A 13365-nucleotide genomic window follows, 5' to 3' on the forward strand; every position below is an offset into this window, starting at 1 on the left:
GTTAAATCATATTTGTCTTGCTGTATTAAGAATTTCTTCCTCTTCACTTCCTGTATCCTGGGACAACAGACTATAAACGAGGCAATATTGTTTCTAAATTAACTCAAGCTGTAGCTCTAGGAACACATCTCCCTTTGGACACCATATTTAAAGCCTTGTCACCTACAATATTCTTGTTTCCTTTTCCAGTGCTCTGCCATCAATTGACAGGATGGATAATATCACTTGAGCTCCAGATTCTTGATCCTCCTTCAGAGTCCAGAGTGATAAGGCTGTAACTGCTTTTGGGACTCTTATTTGTGCTTACATAGATTACCTATGTGTGTGTGTGCGCGCGCGCATGTGCGCGTAGTTGTCAGTAAATATAACAGTCTGTGAAAGTTATTTTGACATATTCCTTTCCTATATTTCTATAGTCCAACAGGGACAAGTTTATTTTGGCTCTTCATAGCTGAGTTACCAGCTACCAGAACTTTCATTTTAATCATTTTTCAGGCCATACCTGAATCCTTTCAGGGATCCACTGCTCTGTCTCCTGTTCCACAGAGTCTTTTTTCTTATTTGGAAGGCTCAATGCATTTTTGAGGTCACAAACTGTATCTGAATTTCAGTAGTAAAGAATATTTTCTATGTATTTTATTTCCTTGCCATTCTCACCTATTAAGTACATTCCTTTGGTTCATCTTTCTTCTGAAGATTTCCTTTTTCTCTCATTGTTTTATGAGAGTAATCTTCATCTTGTTATCACACAGAGTTGCCATTTTCTGCTCCAGTCCTTAGTTGTTTTATTAAAGCTTTGCTACAAGCTTGCATTTGCTGCCAACATGGACCCGGATGATGGGTCCTTGGTGCTCTTCGAGTTTGGTTCTGTTCTTGCAGATGTTTCATTACCCAAACTAGGTAACATCATCAGTGTTAGTAAGGAGTTGTGTTTGCTGTCAGTTTAGAGACTCAGCAGTCCCAGGAAAATAAACAGGAATCGTCTACAACACACAGTGTAATGACTGCAACAGCTACTATGTAGAACAAACAGGTAGAAGGTTGTTAGTCCTACATAGGACAAATGCACCCATGAACACCAACTAACAGTCAGAATGCATGATCAAAACTTAATTTCACAACACATGGACAGACTTAATAATTGTTTCAACTGGGAAGCTGTGACCATTCTAGACCAAGCCAAGTTCAAAAGTGTTAGGGAATTTCTAGAAGCCTGGCACTCTTGACATATTAACCAGCAGTAGACACATAGACATAAACAATATCTACATACTATGCAAAAGAGACAATCAACAAGCCAAAAAGTGAACAAAAAGACCAAAACATCTCCCTACCAGCAATCAACACCCAGATGAGCATTGATTAACTCCAAGATTAACATCAGATCAATGTTCAAGAGGTAAGCAATACCCCAATCAAGGAGCTACCAAACAAGCCAACAGAAAACAACCCAATCAAAGAACCTCTAAGACCATCCCCATCAACACTGACAGGGCATGCCACCAGAATATAAAGAGAGAGCAAACCACCCTACCTACTAGCACTGATGATGTTACCTAGTTTGGGTAATGAAACATCTGCAAGAAAACAACCACGTTCAGAGAGCACCAATCACCCCTCTTTACAACCCTGAGCAACAAATATTTTCCTTTAATGGACCAGGATCTTTTCAAGACAGAATACAAACATGTCAGAAGCATTGCTGGTCATGGCTGCAATCCTGTCTTTCATTTTCACTTTTTTTAAAGAGTATAAACACTTTTAATTCTTATTCCATTCTCTCAGACTTTCTAATTATACATTGTTAATTTATGGGAGAAATTATTAGAATCAATTCTTGTTAAGTTCAAAATAGCAAATTTACATTAACTTGCTTGCTCAGTTTGCTGTCTAGAAATTGGTTGACTTATATTTCTCTGACAGGCTTTGCAGCAATCTCTCCTTACTCAGTAGGAGGCATTCAGTCATGCATAACAACCAGTCAGTACCTCTCAGTTCCTAATTCCAGCAGTCTATAATGATTCAGGAAAGGAATATTTCACCCCAAACAGTTGAGCAGACAATTCCTCAAAATACATCAATTTTCTTTGTCTCTTTCTTTGTTAATTCCAGGAGCAAAATCATGAACCTCTGTACACATTTATATTTAAGGTGTTTCTTAGTCTCTGAATATATTCATATCATGTAATCATCATTACTTTGGTGGCATCCTTTCCTATCCTAAATTAAAGTACAGTATGTATACCATTACGGCATACTCCATATTGTTTCTATAATTTCTATAAGATTGCTATGGCAATAATACCAGGATAGGCAGCTATAGGAGAACAGTTACCTGTTGTGAAAGGAAAGTAAAAACAGCTAGCTAGGTGAAATAGCTGGGTATTTTATAGTGATAAATGATTTTTAGTTAAGTTTTACTGTTTTCTTAATAATGTAGAAAATCAACAGACGTGCAAGATGTAAAATACTTTTTTTAAAACCCAGGAGCAAATTTAAATTAAGAAAAATGCTTTACAGTGTAGTAAAAAGAACCTTAAAATTATAATTAATAGTTGTGATGTTTAATGCTATCTTTATTTAGGATAATGATATTTTGTGTGAATCTGCATCAATTTAAATGTTGAATTTTCATTTGTGTGGGAGAAAAAAATCACGTTGAAGATGTTGTAATGTAAGTGCCTGATGACAGATTTCTCTCTTTTCAGGATAAAAGAAGTAAATGAAACTAACAAACGAGTAGAACAGGAAATCAAAGTGGCTATTTTTACCCTCATTAATGAAATCAATAAAAAAGGAAAATCTCTTTTACAACAGCTTGAGGTACAATTAAATTTAAAAGTGAACATAATGTGGGTGTTGATGTGTATTATTATTTTGATTTAAATGAGCTTTTAATAGCTCTGTCCTTGATATACCATGTCGTTGCAACACACTTTCAGTTTATATTTCTTTCCATTTTAATCTGGTTATAGGAAGATCAGAAGCATCTATTTTCACTTTAATTTAGTCTATAATTTCTCCAAAGAAGTTTAGACTTGAATTAGTTTATAAGTGTAGCATATAAGCAGTAGTTTAATTCAATCTATGCAAGGTTTAAGGTATTTGTTTTCCCCCTTAAGATTCAGTCTCCACCCTAAGTTTGAAAATGTTAGCCTATCTAGTGGAATACATGCTCTGAAATCCACAAAAGGGGTTCTGGCAAATGACCACTCTTGATCTAAATGATAGCTTGGTATCTTTAGTTTTGGTTTAGTACCATTCGGGCATAGTTCAGGCTAACCGTGAACTAAACTGAATATGAGAGTAGGAATGCAAATAATATAAACCTGCATCTATTGTCAGTCAACACTAGAAGGGCTAGAGACAGGAGGAAATCCATTTTCCTTCTTTAAAGAGGGTGGGGCTGGAAAATATTGGAAAAGGTTTGAGATTTGCCTAGATAAAAATTCTAAACTACCATTCCCATTTACTCAGAAACTGCTGCTGGTTGTGATTCTCATAGTCTTAGTGGCAATCTGACAAGAACATAAGAACCCATCCAGTTGTAACATAAAAAAAAAACCATAGTTAAATGTAGTAATATATATACTGCTCAAAATAATAAAGGGAACACAAGATAAGACATCCTACAGTACATTGTGTTGTTGAAGTGTTCCCTTTATTTTTTTGAGCAGTATATATAACATAACACATAATATTAACCTCTTCCTTAGTGTAGTTTGGATGTCTCCCTTTCTCAATATGGAAATAGTCTTCATTCATTAGCTATCCTGTTTCTATATCTGCTGAGCCTTATTCAGGAACAAGCTAGCTAAAACTATTGGTTGAACTACACTAATGCAGGTGCTGAAGAGTTACACCACCAGTCCATTTGCTCTATCCACTATAGCTGTTGCCTTATTCAGAATATTTTTACTTTCTCTTTTTGAGTGTGATTGAGCTGAGCTCTTTTTCATTTAATCTTTACTCAGACGCAACATAAAGTTCAAATTCTTCATTATGGTCCATGTATATCCTTAGTCTTGACTGTGACTTCAGGGGCCACACTTAAAAAATCCATTATTGTGAGAACACATTGCCCCTTACAAGGCAAGGATTGTTACAGTGGTGATTCCTGTTGTTTTTGCCAGGTTTTTTAGAATAGGCTTATTATAACAAATCGGCTAGACTTCATATGTTTGAGGAATATTTTAAGATGTGAATGTGATAGTTGTCATTGCAAGCATTTATACATTTACTATCTTTACTCATTGTTAAATAAATTGCAGTTAATAAACTTATACAGGACCTGATCTGTGCTGGTCTGGTCTCGTTTCACTAATTGCCAGATCCATTGTCACTATGTTATTGATAAATGAATCTAGATTAAGGGGGCTGCTGATCTTAGTATAAGATGCTCAGGGCAGGGGTGGTGGGGTGGCGGTGGTTATACGGGAGACCTTATGTCCGCGGGAGACCACCATTGTCCAGATAGGTGGGAGTGAGTCCCTCCTCATGAGATGTGGCCCTCGGGTTCAGTTGGGCCTGTTGCTAACATACCTGGCACCCAGCTGTGTGGCAACGGGCCTGCCCGAGCTGCTTGACACCTTCTCAGGGTTGACGGTGGAGTTTCCCAGACTTATAGTTCTGGGCGACTTCAACCTGCCTTCCCTGGGAGAGTCGTCAGAGTTAGCTCGGGAGTTCATGGCTTCCATGACGGCCATGGACCTGACCCAAGTAATTCAGGGCCCGACTCATGGGGCGGGTCACACTCTCGACCTGATTTTTCTATCCAGGCAATGGTTGGGATGATTTGGGAGGGGGCTTGCCAACTATTGTCCCCCTGTCATGGTCCGATCATTATCTCCTGCGGCTGGTCTTCCGCTATGTCATCCCCCATCACCGGGCGGTGGAGCCAACCAGGTGGTTCCGTCCCAGGCGCCTAATGGACCCAGAACGGTTCCAGATGGTGCTTGGGTCTTTACCTATCTCCCTCACTCACAGCCCGGTCGATGCCTTGGTGGATGCCTGGGAAAGGGCGGCCACCGAGGCACTCTACCGTGTTGTACCATTGTGACCCCAGACCCGGCACAGATCCCGTTGGGCCCCATGGTTTTCTTGTGGAGCTCCGGGAGATGAAGCGTCGGAGATGGGGTCTAGAGAGCGGTTGGAGGTCCACCCGGTCTGAATCTGACCGATTGCGGCTAAGAGCCTTCACAAGGTCTTACCTCGCTGCGATGAAGACGGCGAAATCTAATTACTTCGCTGCCCTCATCGCATCTGCAGATAATCGCCCAGCCACCCTGTTTAGGGTAACTCGCTCTCTTCTTGATCAGGAGATGAGGGAGGAACCCTTACAGGGGTGGGCTGAGGAGTTTAGTCATCATCTGGTGGACAAAATTGCTCAGATCCGGACCGGTTTGGACTGACTGGGCAGAGTCTGATGTGGAGGAATCGAGCAGTCTTGAGCATGTTATCTGGACTGAGTTTGACCCTGTTTCCCCCGATGACGTGGACAGGATCATGAGGAGACTGAGCTCTACCACTTGTTTACTGGACCCGTGCCCCTCCTGGCTGGTTTATGCGGCCCGGGAGGAGACACAAGGCTGGTTCCAGGCAGTAATAACTGCTTCCCTGAAGGAGGGTGTCTTTCCCGCTGCCTTGAAGGAGGCGGTGGTGAGACCCCTCCTCAAGAATCCTGTACTGGACCCGGCTGTTTTAAATAACTACCGTCCGGTCTCCAACCTTCGCTTCTTGGCGAAGGTTGTTGAGAGTGTGGTGGCGCATCAGCTTCCTCTGTTCCTGGAGGAAACTGATTATCTTGACCCGTACCAATCGGGTTTCAGGCCCGGGTCCAGCACGGAGACGGCATTGGTCGCACTGGTGAATGATCTCTGGCGGGCTCGGGACAGGGGATGTTTCTCTGTCCTAGTCCTTTTAGACCTCTCAGAGGCTTTCGATACCATCGACCATGGTATCCTACTGCGGCGTCTCAGGGGGTTGGGAGTGGGAGGCACTGTTTTACGGTGGTTCTCCTATCTCCTGGGCCGCTCGCAGTCGGTGTTGACAGGAGGGCAGAGGTCCGCTCCGAGGTCTCTCGTTTGTGGAGTCCCTCGGGGGTCGGTCCTCTCCCCTCCTGTTCAACATCTACATGAAACCGCTGGGCAAGCTCATTCGTGGCTTCAGGGTGGGGTATCATCAGTATGCTGATGATACCCAATTTTTTCTTTCCACTCCGAACCAACCCAGTGATGCACTCGACGTGCTGTCCCGTTGCCTGGAGGCGGTCCGGGTTTGGATGGGGAGAAACAGGCTTCGTCTCAATCCTGCCAAGATTGAGTGGCTGTACATACCGGCATCTCGGGTTAGCCAGGTTGTTCCCTCATTATTTATTTATTTATTATTTATTTATTAATTTAATTTGTATACTGCCCTTCTCCCGAAGGACTCAGGGCGGTGAACAGGGCAATACATAATAAAAAACAAGATACAAAATTTAAAAAGTAATTAAACAGCAATGCCCGTAATAAATTAATACAGATTAAAAAGTTAAGATCAATTTATTAATGATGGGGGGGTGAGGTGTTACCCCCCCGTTGATACGGTTCGCAACTTGGGCGTCCTCTTGGATTCACGGCTCAATTTTGAAGACCATATAGGAGCCGTGACCAGGGGGGCTTTTGCCCAGCTTCGTCTGGTGCGCCAGTTGCGGCCCTATCTGGACTGAAATGCCCTATGCACAGTTACCCATGCGCTCGTGACCTCCCAGTTAGACTACTGCAACGCTCTCTACATGGGGAATGTGGGTTATTCCCAGGGGAAGGGCGTTCTCTGTGGGCGCGCCGGCCCTATGGAACCAACTTCCCATGGAACTCAGGACTGCCCCGGACCTTCGCTCATTTCGCCGTGACTTGAAAACCTGGTTCTTTGAGCTGTTTGGCCCAGACTGAGGGGTTTTAATTTAATTTAATTGGGTTTTAGTTAACTTCAGGGATTGTAATTTAATTAATAGTTTTAACTGATTTTAATTTTGTATACTATGTATTTTAATTTTCCCTGTAAACCGCCCTGAGTCCTACGGGAATAGGGCGGTATATTAATAATAATAATAATAACAACAACAACAACACGACTCCAGATTGCTACTATCATAAAACGTTGAGGTAAAACCCTATTATCCATATCTTTGACTTCCAAGAAATTGGAGACAATTTCTGAATTCAGAGAAATAGTTATGAAGTATATTTTTAATCATTTGATCTCAACTCCTTCATTACTGAATTTGCTCAGTTAAAAAAAAACTGAACAAAAAGGTAGGAATTAAATTCAAGAGATGTTCATTGCTACATTCCTACTGATTTATTTATTTTTCTAATATCAGCATTTCTATTAGAGAAAATGAACAGGGAATGAGCATTTCCAGAAAGCAAAGTGCTATGTTAAGGTGTTTGTAAAGTAAGGCCATGCTGTCTGTTAAGGAACAAATTAATGCAGAGCGGGCAGCATATAAATTTATTGAATAAATAATAATTCGGGTTCTGGAACAAATACTTCTAAAGTACTCTAACTTCTTGATACTGTTTCTTCTGACATTTCTTTTTGAACTTCAAGGCATTTTGTGAACTACTAGGAGTGTATTTGGCCTTTGAAAGGCGTAGCAGAGACAACACTCCGGAAAAAAAGGACAAAGCCAGAACAATTACTAACATCGGATTTAACTGATTTGATTTAATTTAAATGTTTATTGATTTAAATTTAAAATATGATTTCTCCCTATGTGATTAATAATTTTCATATTATTCCACTTTAAATATTACAATTTGATAGAAACATGGAATTAAAAGGGGCTTCATGTCATTTATTTTCTGTCGCTAATGTCTTAGCCTGCTTTCCGCCTTTGGTGATTCATACAAATACTTCTGTTGATTCTTGGATTTTTGAAGTTGTCTGGAAACTTCTTAGACAATTGTACCTTTCTTCCTCTTTTGGAAGACATCTTTGTTCTACTGTGCAAAGGAGTGATAGAGGAGGGTTATTGTGTTTAACTGGTACAGTTCTTTAACATATTTCACTTTTCTCCAAAAAGTGATGTGTCATGTTAAGTCTTCAGGATGTCAGAATTTTTATTACCTTGAAAGCAAATATTCTGTCCTCATGCAAGCTGAAGTCTTCTTTATTTATCAGAAATAAAATTACTTTTAAGTCAATCCCAGTTCCTGGTGACTTTAGGGATTCATTGATTCAGTTTTCTTGGCAATAAGATGCTTTGCCACTGCCTGCTTCTGGAATATCTTTTTAGCTTCCTAGTCTGGTCTGCTGTAGCTATGAAATTCCTGGCAGTGTCCCATCTAGGAACTAACTAAGCCCAGCCCTATTTAGGTTTCAAATCAAAATTGGCCAAGTGTTGCCACCTGCTAAGATATTTATTATAACATATTTTAAAAATTGTTTATCTTCAGTTAAATAGCAATCATATCAAACCACACTTCTCATTGATAGCATTTTTACATTCTTTTGCATGTTAACATAAAAGCTAATGAAAGCTGTAGGGAAACTTCCCCCATCAATTCAGGTTCCTAAACTTAGTTGAAATTTATCAATGATTCTTGCAGAATTTTCATTATTACTTGAACTTTTAAATGACCTCTCACTTTTATCTTTCTTAGTAACAATCACATCAGCCTGACAAACTTTATATTTTGTGTATTGATGATATATAAAATTCCACAAAAGGTGCTTTGACCGGATTTAAATCTTGTGAAAAATCCTTTTTTTTAAAAAAAAAAAATTCCATCTCCTTACTATTTGTTAAATCAGCTTGCTGACCACTCATGTATGTAATACAGAAATCATTGGGAAGAACAGGTTACTTACTTGCAGCTGCAGTTGTAGTAATCTGTTCTTTTCTTGTTGTTAGTGTCAGTTGGCACAGTTTCTGAAATTTCACAATGAGGGCCTGCCAATTATACTCAGCTGTACAGTGTTTCTTCTTGCGGTTTGATGTAGAACCCTAACTGTGAATAAAACAATGTGTAATCAAAAACCCATAGTTACAGGTAAGCAACCTGATTTTCCTATCTAAAACTGTTTACATAATTGTAAACATTCGTTCTAGAAGAAAGTAAGGAACCAGTTGCAGAAGCCACTTGACTGTAACGCTAATACTGCTTCTTTCTTGTGAAGTTTTATTAAAATCTTTGCCTGTGTTACATGCAATATGATTTATTTCAGATCTCTTACTAGTAATATTTTGCTTTTTTGGATTGATGTTTTCTGATTATATCCTCCCTTATTTTTAAAGCTGCTCATGCAACCTCCCCCCCCCCACCCTCAGTCTGGTTGAAACATCTTCTGCAATATTGAAAGATAGATTAGAGCAGACATGTCAAACAACGTATCGGGACAGTTTTGCCATTGCCGGCAATGGGGTGGGTGTAGCTTCTGGATGACGGGTCCGGCCTGCGGGCTGGGAGTTTGACACCCCTGGATTAAAGCAATGTTAGAAATGATGTGCTAAGTTTACAGTAATTTATTCTATAACCATATTCTGTGAGTAGAATTTTAAAGTTGAAGGTAGAAGGCCATCTATCAGTATATTAATCTTTGTACTTTGTATATTTCTTTCCCTCAATCTAATACCCTAATGTGTTGGATTACAAGTTCTGGAATTCTAATAGAAAACCATAATACTTGGACAGGATCAGAAACTAGACTAGATCATTTTGAATAAAATCTTTCAATACTTTAGTAAAATAATTGTAGAAAACAAATATTGAGCAGAAGATAAATGAGAAAGAAAGCATGGTTAATATGCTGAATGATAAACACTTTTAGAGATGGGTAGAGTAACAGTCACAGTTATGATTTTTTATATCATAGTGTCATAGGGTTTGGGTTTCATCAGAAAATGTTGAGATTTGTTTAATTTAGACCCAACAGTGGAAAATGTTACTTATATTGTAAAGTTGCAGCTTCTGAAAAATGACTTGAAATACTGTAGGATTTTGATGTCACAAAAGTAACTTACTCTTTCCACTGAGAAATCATATTTCTGTTCCATGGCATCTGTCATTACTTTTCCAAGACATGTGGTGTACCCAATTCCTCTTTTAATTTTAACATGATTTTCTGTTTTAATTAAGAAATATCATTATAAAGCCTATAAAACAATTACTGAACTTGTTTTTAAGTAAGATAATCACTTGAGGATGCTTGTTTTATTCATTGCTTAGCAATTGACACGTACAGAAATTTATTCAAACTTGGTCAAAATACAGGTGAAAGATTTAGCACTAAGAAAAGCATTTTCCTAAAGCAGAATAAGTATAATGAAATTCATGGTGTAATAATCTTTAATATACTTTCAGCATTTATTAGGTGGCAGAACTATATACATTTCAAGTATAAAACAGTAGACCTGTAAGTAGATGGTGTTATTAGATAATGAGACTGATGAGAAAGAGTGGGTATTTGTAACTAAAATAAAAAGAACAGTTGTATTTTGTTGCATAAAACTAATATTACCTCCAGATTTTAGAGTTGGGGCTTACCGTATTTTTCGGACCATAAGACGCACCTGACCATAAGACGCACCCAGTTTTTAGAGCAGGCAAACAAGAAAAAAAAATCTGAACCAAATAGTACCGGTATACTAAAACAGGGCTTTTCAACCTTTTCATCCGTTGTACCACTTTTAGGACAAGGCAATGTCCGAGTACCACCAGTCGCCCAGCAAGGTGTCAAAAACTTGACCCCCCACCAAAAAAGAAAAAAAATGATAAAGTACAGGTAGTCCTTGACTTACAGTGATTCACTTAGTGACTGTTCAAAGTTACGACGGCACTGAAAAAAGTGACTTATGACCATTTTTCACACTTATGACTGTTGCAGCATCCCCAGGGTCATGTGATTTACATTTGGATGCTTGGCAATCAATTCATATTTATGATGGTCACATTGTTCCAGGGTCATGTGATCACCTTTTGCAACCTTCTGAGAAGCAAAGTTAGTGGGGAAACCAGATTTACTTAACAATCATGTTACTAATTTAATTTCTCTCTCTCCTTCTCTAACTCTCCCTCTCTCCCCCTCCCTCTTTCTTTCTCTCTCCTCTCTCCCTTTCTCTCCATCTTCCTCTTTCCCTATTTTTCTCTTTCCCTCTATCTCTCCCTTTCTCTCTCCCTCTATTTCCCTCCCTTTCTTTCTCCTTCTCTCTCCCTCTTTCTCTCCCTCTCTATTTTTCTCTTTCCCTCTATTTCTCCCTTTCTCTCTCTCCCTCTATTTCCCTCCCTCTTTCTTTCTCCTTCTCTCTGTCCCTTTCTCCCTTTCTTTCTCTCCCTCTCTCTTTCCCTCTGCCTCTTTCTCTCCCTCTATTTCTCTCCCTTTTTCCTCTCTCTCTCTCTTTCTCTCCTTCCCTATTTCTTTCTCCTTCTCTCTCTCCCCCTCTCTTTCTCTCTCTCTCTCTTTCTCTCCCTTCCTTCCTTCCTTCCTTCCTTCCTTCCTTCCTTCCTTCCTTCCTTCCTTCCTTGCCACCCTCTTTGTCCTTCCCTCTCTGCATTAGAGCAGTACCCGCGGAGGCGGCCCTGCGGCCCGGCTTTCTCTTGCAAAAAGCAAGCTGAAGCGGAGCGAGGGAGATTGCCAGAAATGCGAATTGGCCGATCTCACGCTCCTGCAAACTCCCTCGCTCGGTTTCAGCTTCCCTTACTACAAGAGAAAGCAGGCTGGGAGATTGCAGCAGCGCGAGATCAGCTGATTCACATTCCTGGCAATCTCCCTCACTCGGTTTCAGCCTGCTTTCTCTTGTAGCAAGGGAAGCTGAAACCGAGCGAGGCAGATTGCAGGAGCGTGAGATCGGCGTTTCTCAGCACGTGCCGATTTGTGCTCCACTTGCAGAGGTTGGGGCTGGCCATACGGATCACCTTCGGACCATAAGACGCACCCTCGTTTTCCCCCCCACTTTTGGGGAAAAAAAGTGCATCTTATGGTCCGAAAAATACGGTAATTGTTTCACTCATTGTTTCAATGTTACTATCTGTGGGAGTTTGCCTGGTGGACTTGATTTGTTAGTGGTCTATCAAAATATTTTGAAGTGACATAACTGGGATTTGCTGTTTAAAGAAAGTTAAAATCTCTTGAGACCCACAATAATGTTTGGATAACATTAATTTTGAGAATAAGTGGTATCATTTTGAAATAGAGATCTTAAAAAACAATACTGAAAACTGCATGATCAGAAGACAGATGGAGTTGAGCTTGTCTAAATTTGACCAGTGTTTGGATGGAAGGTGGCTTAGTTTGAGGTTGGTTTTAAAAGAAAGTGGCTACAAGTGCAATAAATAAAATTAAGGCACACAAAGCCACAATTTTAACTCAGTTACAATTACAACCTGGTCTTGCAGGTGAATGTAATTTAGGACTATTGCCTTTGGAAAGCATAATTGTTAAATTGTATATAACATAGATTTCCATGCTGCAATACTTTTTAAAAAAGCTTTGTATTATTATTAGAACACTTATAATCTTGCAGTGCTTGCTAGATGTCAACATTGTGATAAGAGGCTTTATTATTGCTGTTGTGTATTTTTAATTGGTTCAATATGTATGTATTCTCTCTGTTCAGACTGTGACAAAGGAGAGACAGATGAAGTTAATACAACAACAGAATGATATCAGTGGTTTATCAAGACAGGTGAAGCATGTGATGAACTTCACTAATTGGGCCATTGCAAGTGGCAGCAGCACAGCATTGCTCTATAGCAAGCGACTGGTAAGAAAAATCAGATATTATATTTGCAGTTTGGCTATAAATTCTATTATTGCAACAATCTTTATTATGAAAATCTGTAGTTTTCTTATTTTCTAGTCTTTATAAAATTTTGTTTGTTTTTCACAATTGTTTTAACATATTGCTTTGTATTTCAATTGTTGATATATTTGATTTATCAAAGCCATGGTATAGGGTTTCTTGCCTAAGCAGGGGGTTGGACTAGATGACCTCCAAGGTCCCTTCCAACGTTATTATTGTTATTATTATTAGCTCTGGCCCTGATGTTACCTAGTTTGAGTAATGAACCATCTGTAAGAAAACAGCCAAGCTCAGAGAGCACTAAGGACCCCTCGTTTCAAGCTTGAACTACAAATATTCTCCTTTATTAACCTAGATGTATTGGTATTTGATTGAACATTCTGCTCAATTATATGTATGCAGCAGGGTGATGGTTTACAAGGTATTCTTAAGAGATCCTAGTTTGCAAATAGTATGTTAAAATAATTGGAGTAAAATTGAATCTTGATTAAGCTTGTGGCACTCTAGTCAAAATGAGCCCAAGTGATTGGTATTGTTAAGAAATGTTGCATACTTTGCTCATTCTTTATCTTTATATA

The 13365-nt window shown here is 39.4% G+C and overlaps 1 protein-coding gene across 6 annotated transcripts in view; it reads left to right on the forward strand.

Annotated features, from left to right (window-relative positions):
* TRIM33 (tripartite motif containing 33) overlaps window positions 1-13365 on the forward strand; it is a gene marked incomplete at its 5' end in the record, with an annotated part of 65248 nt that overhangs the window by 22855 nt on the left and 29028 nt on the right. For all 6 annotated transcript variants that reach the window (XM_083360427.1, XM_083360431.1, XM_083360429.1 and 3 more), the window contains 2 exons: window positions 2709-2823; window positions 12602-12748. In XM_083360427.1, coding sequence (XP_083216553.1) covers window positions 2709-2823; window positions 12602-12748 — 262 coding nt within the window. The remainder of the gene's footprint in view (window positions 1-2708; window positions 2824-12601; window positions 12749-13365) is intronic.

Source organism: Vipera ursinii (assembly GCF_947247035.1).
Source record: "Vipera ursinii genome assembly, chromosome: 3".
NCBI lineage: Eukaryota > Metazoa > Chordata > Lepidosauria > Squamata > Viperidae > Vipera > Vipera ursinii.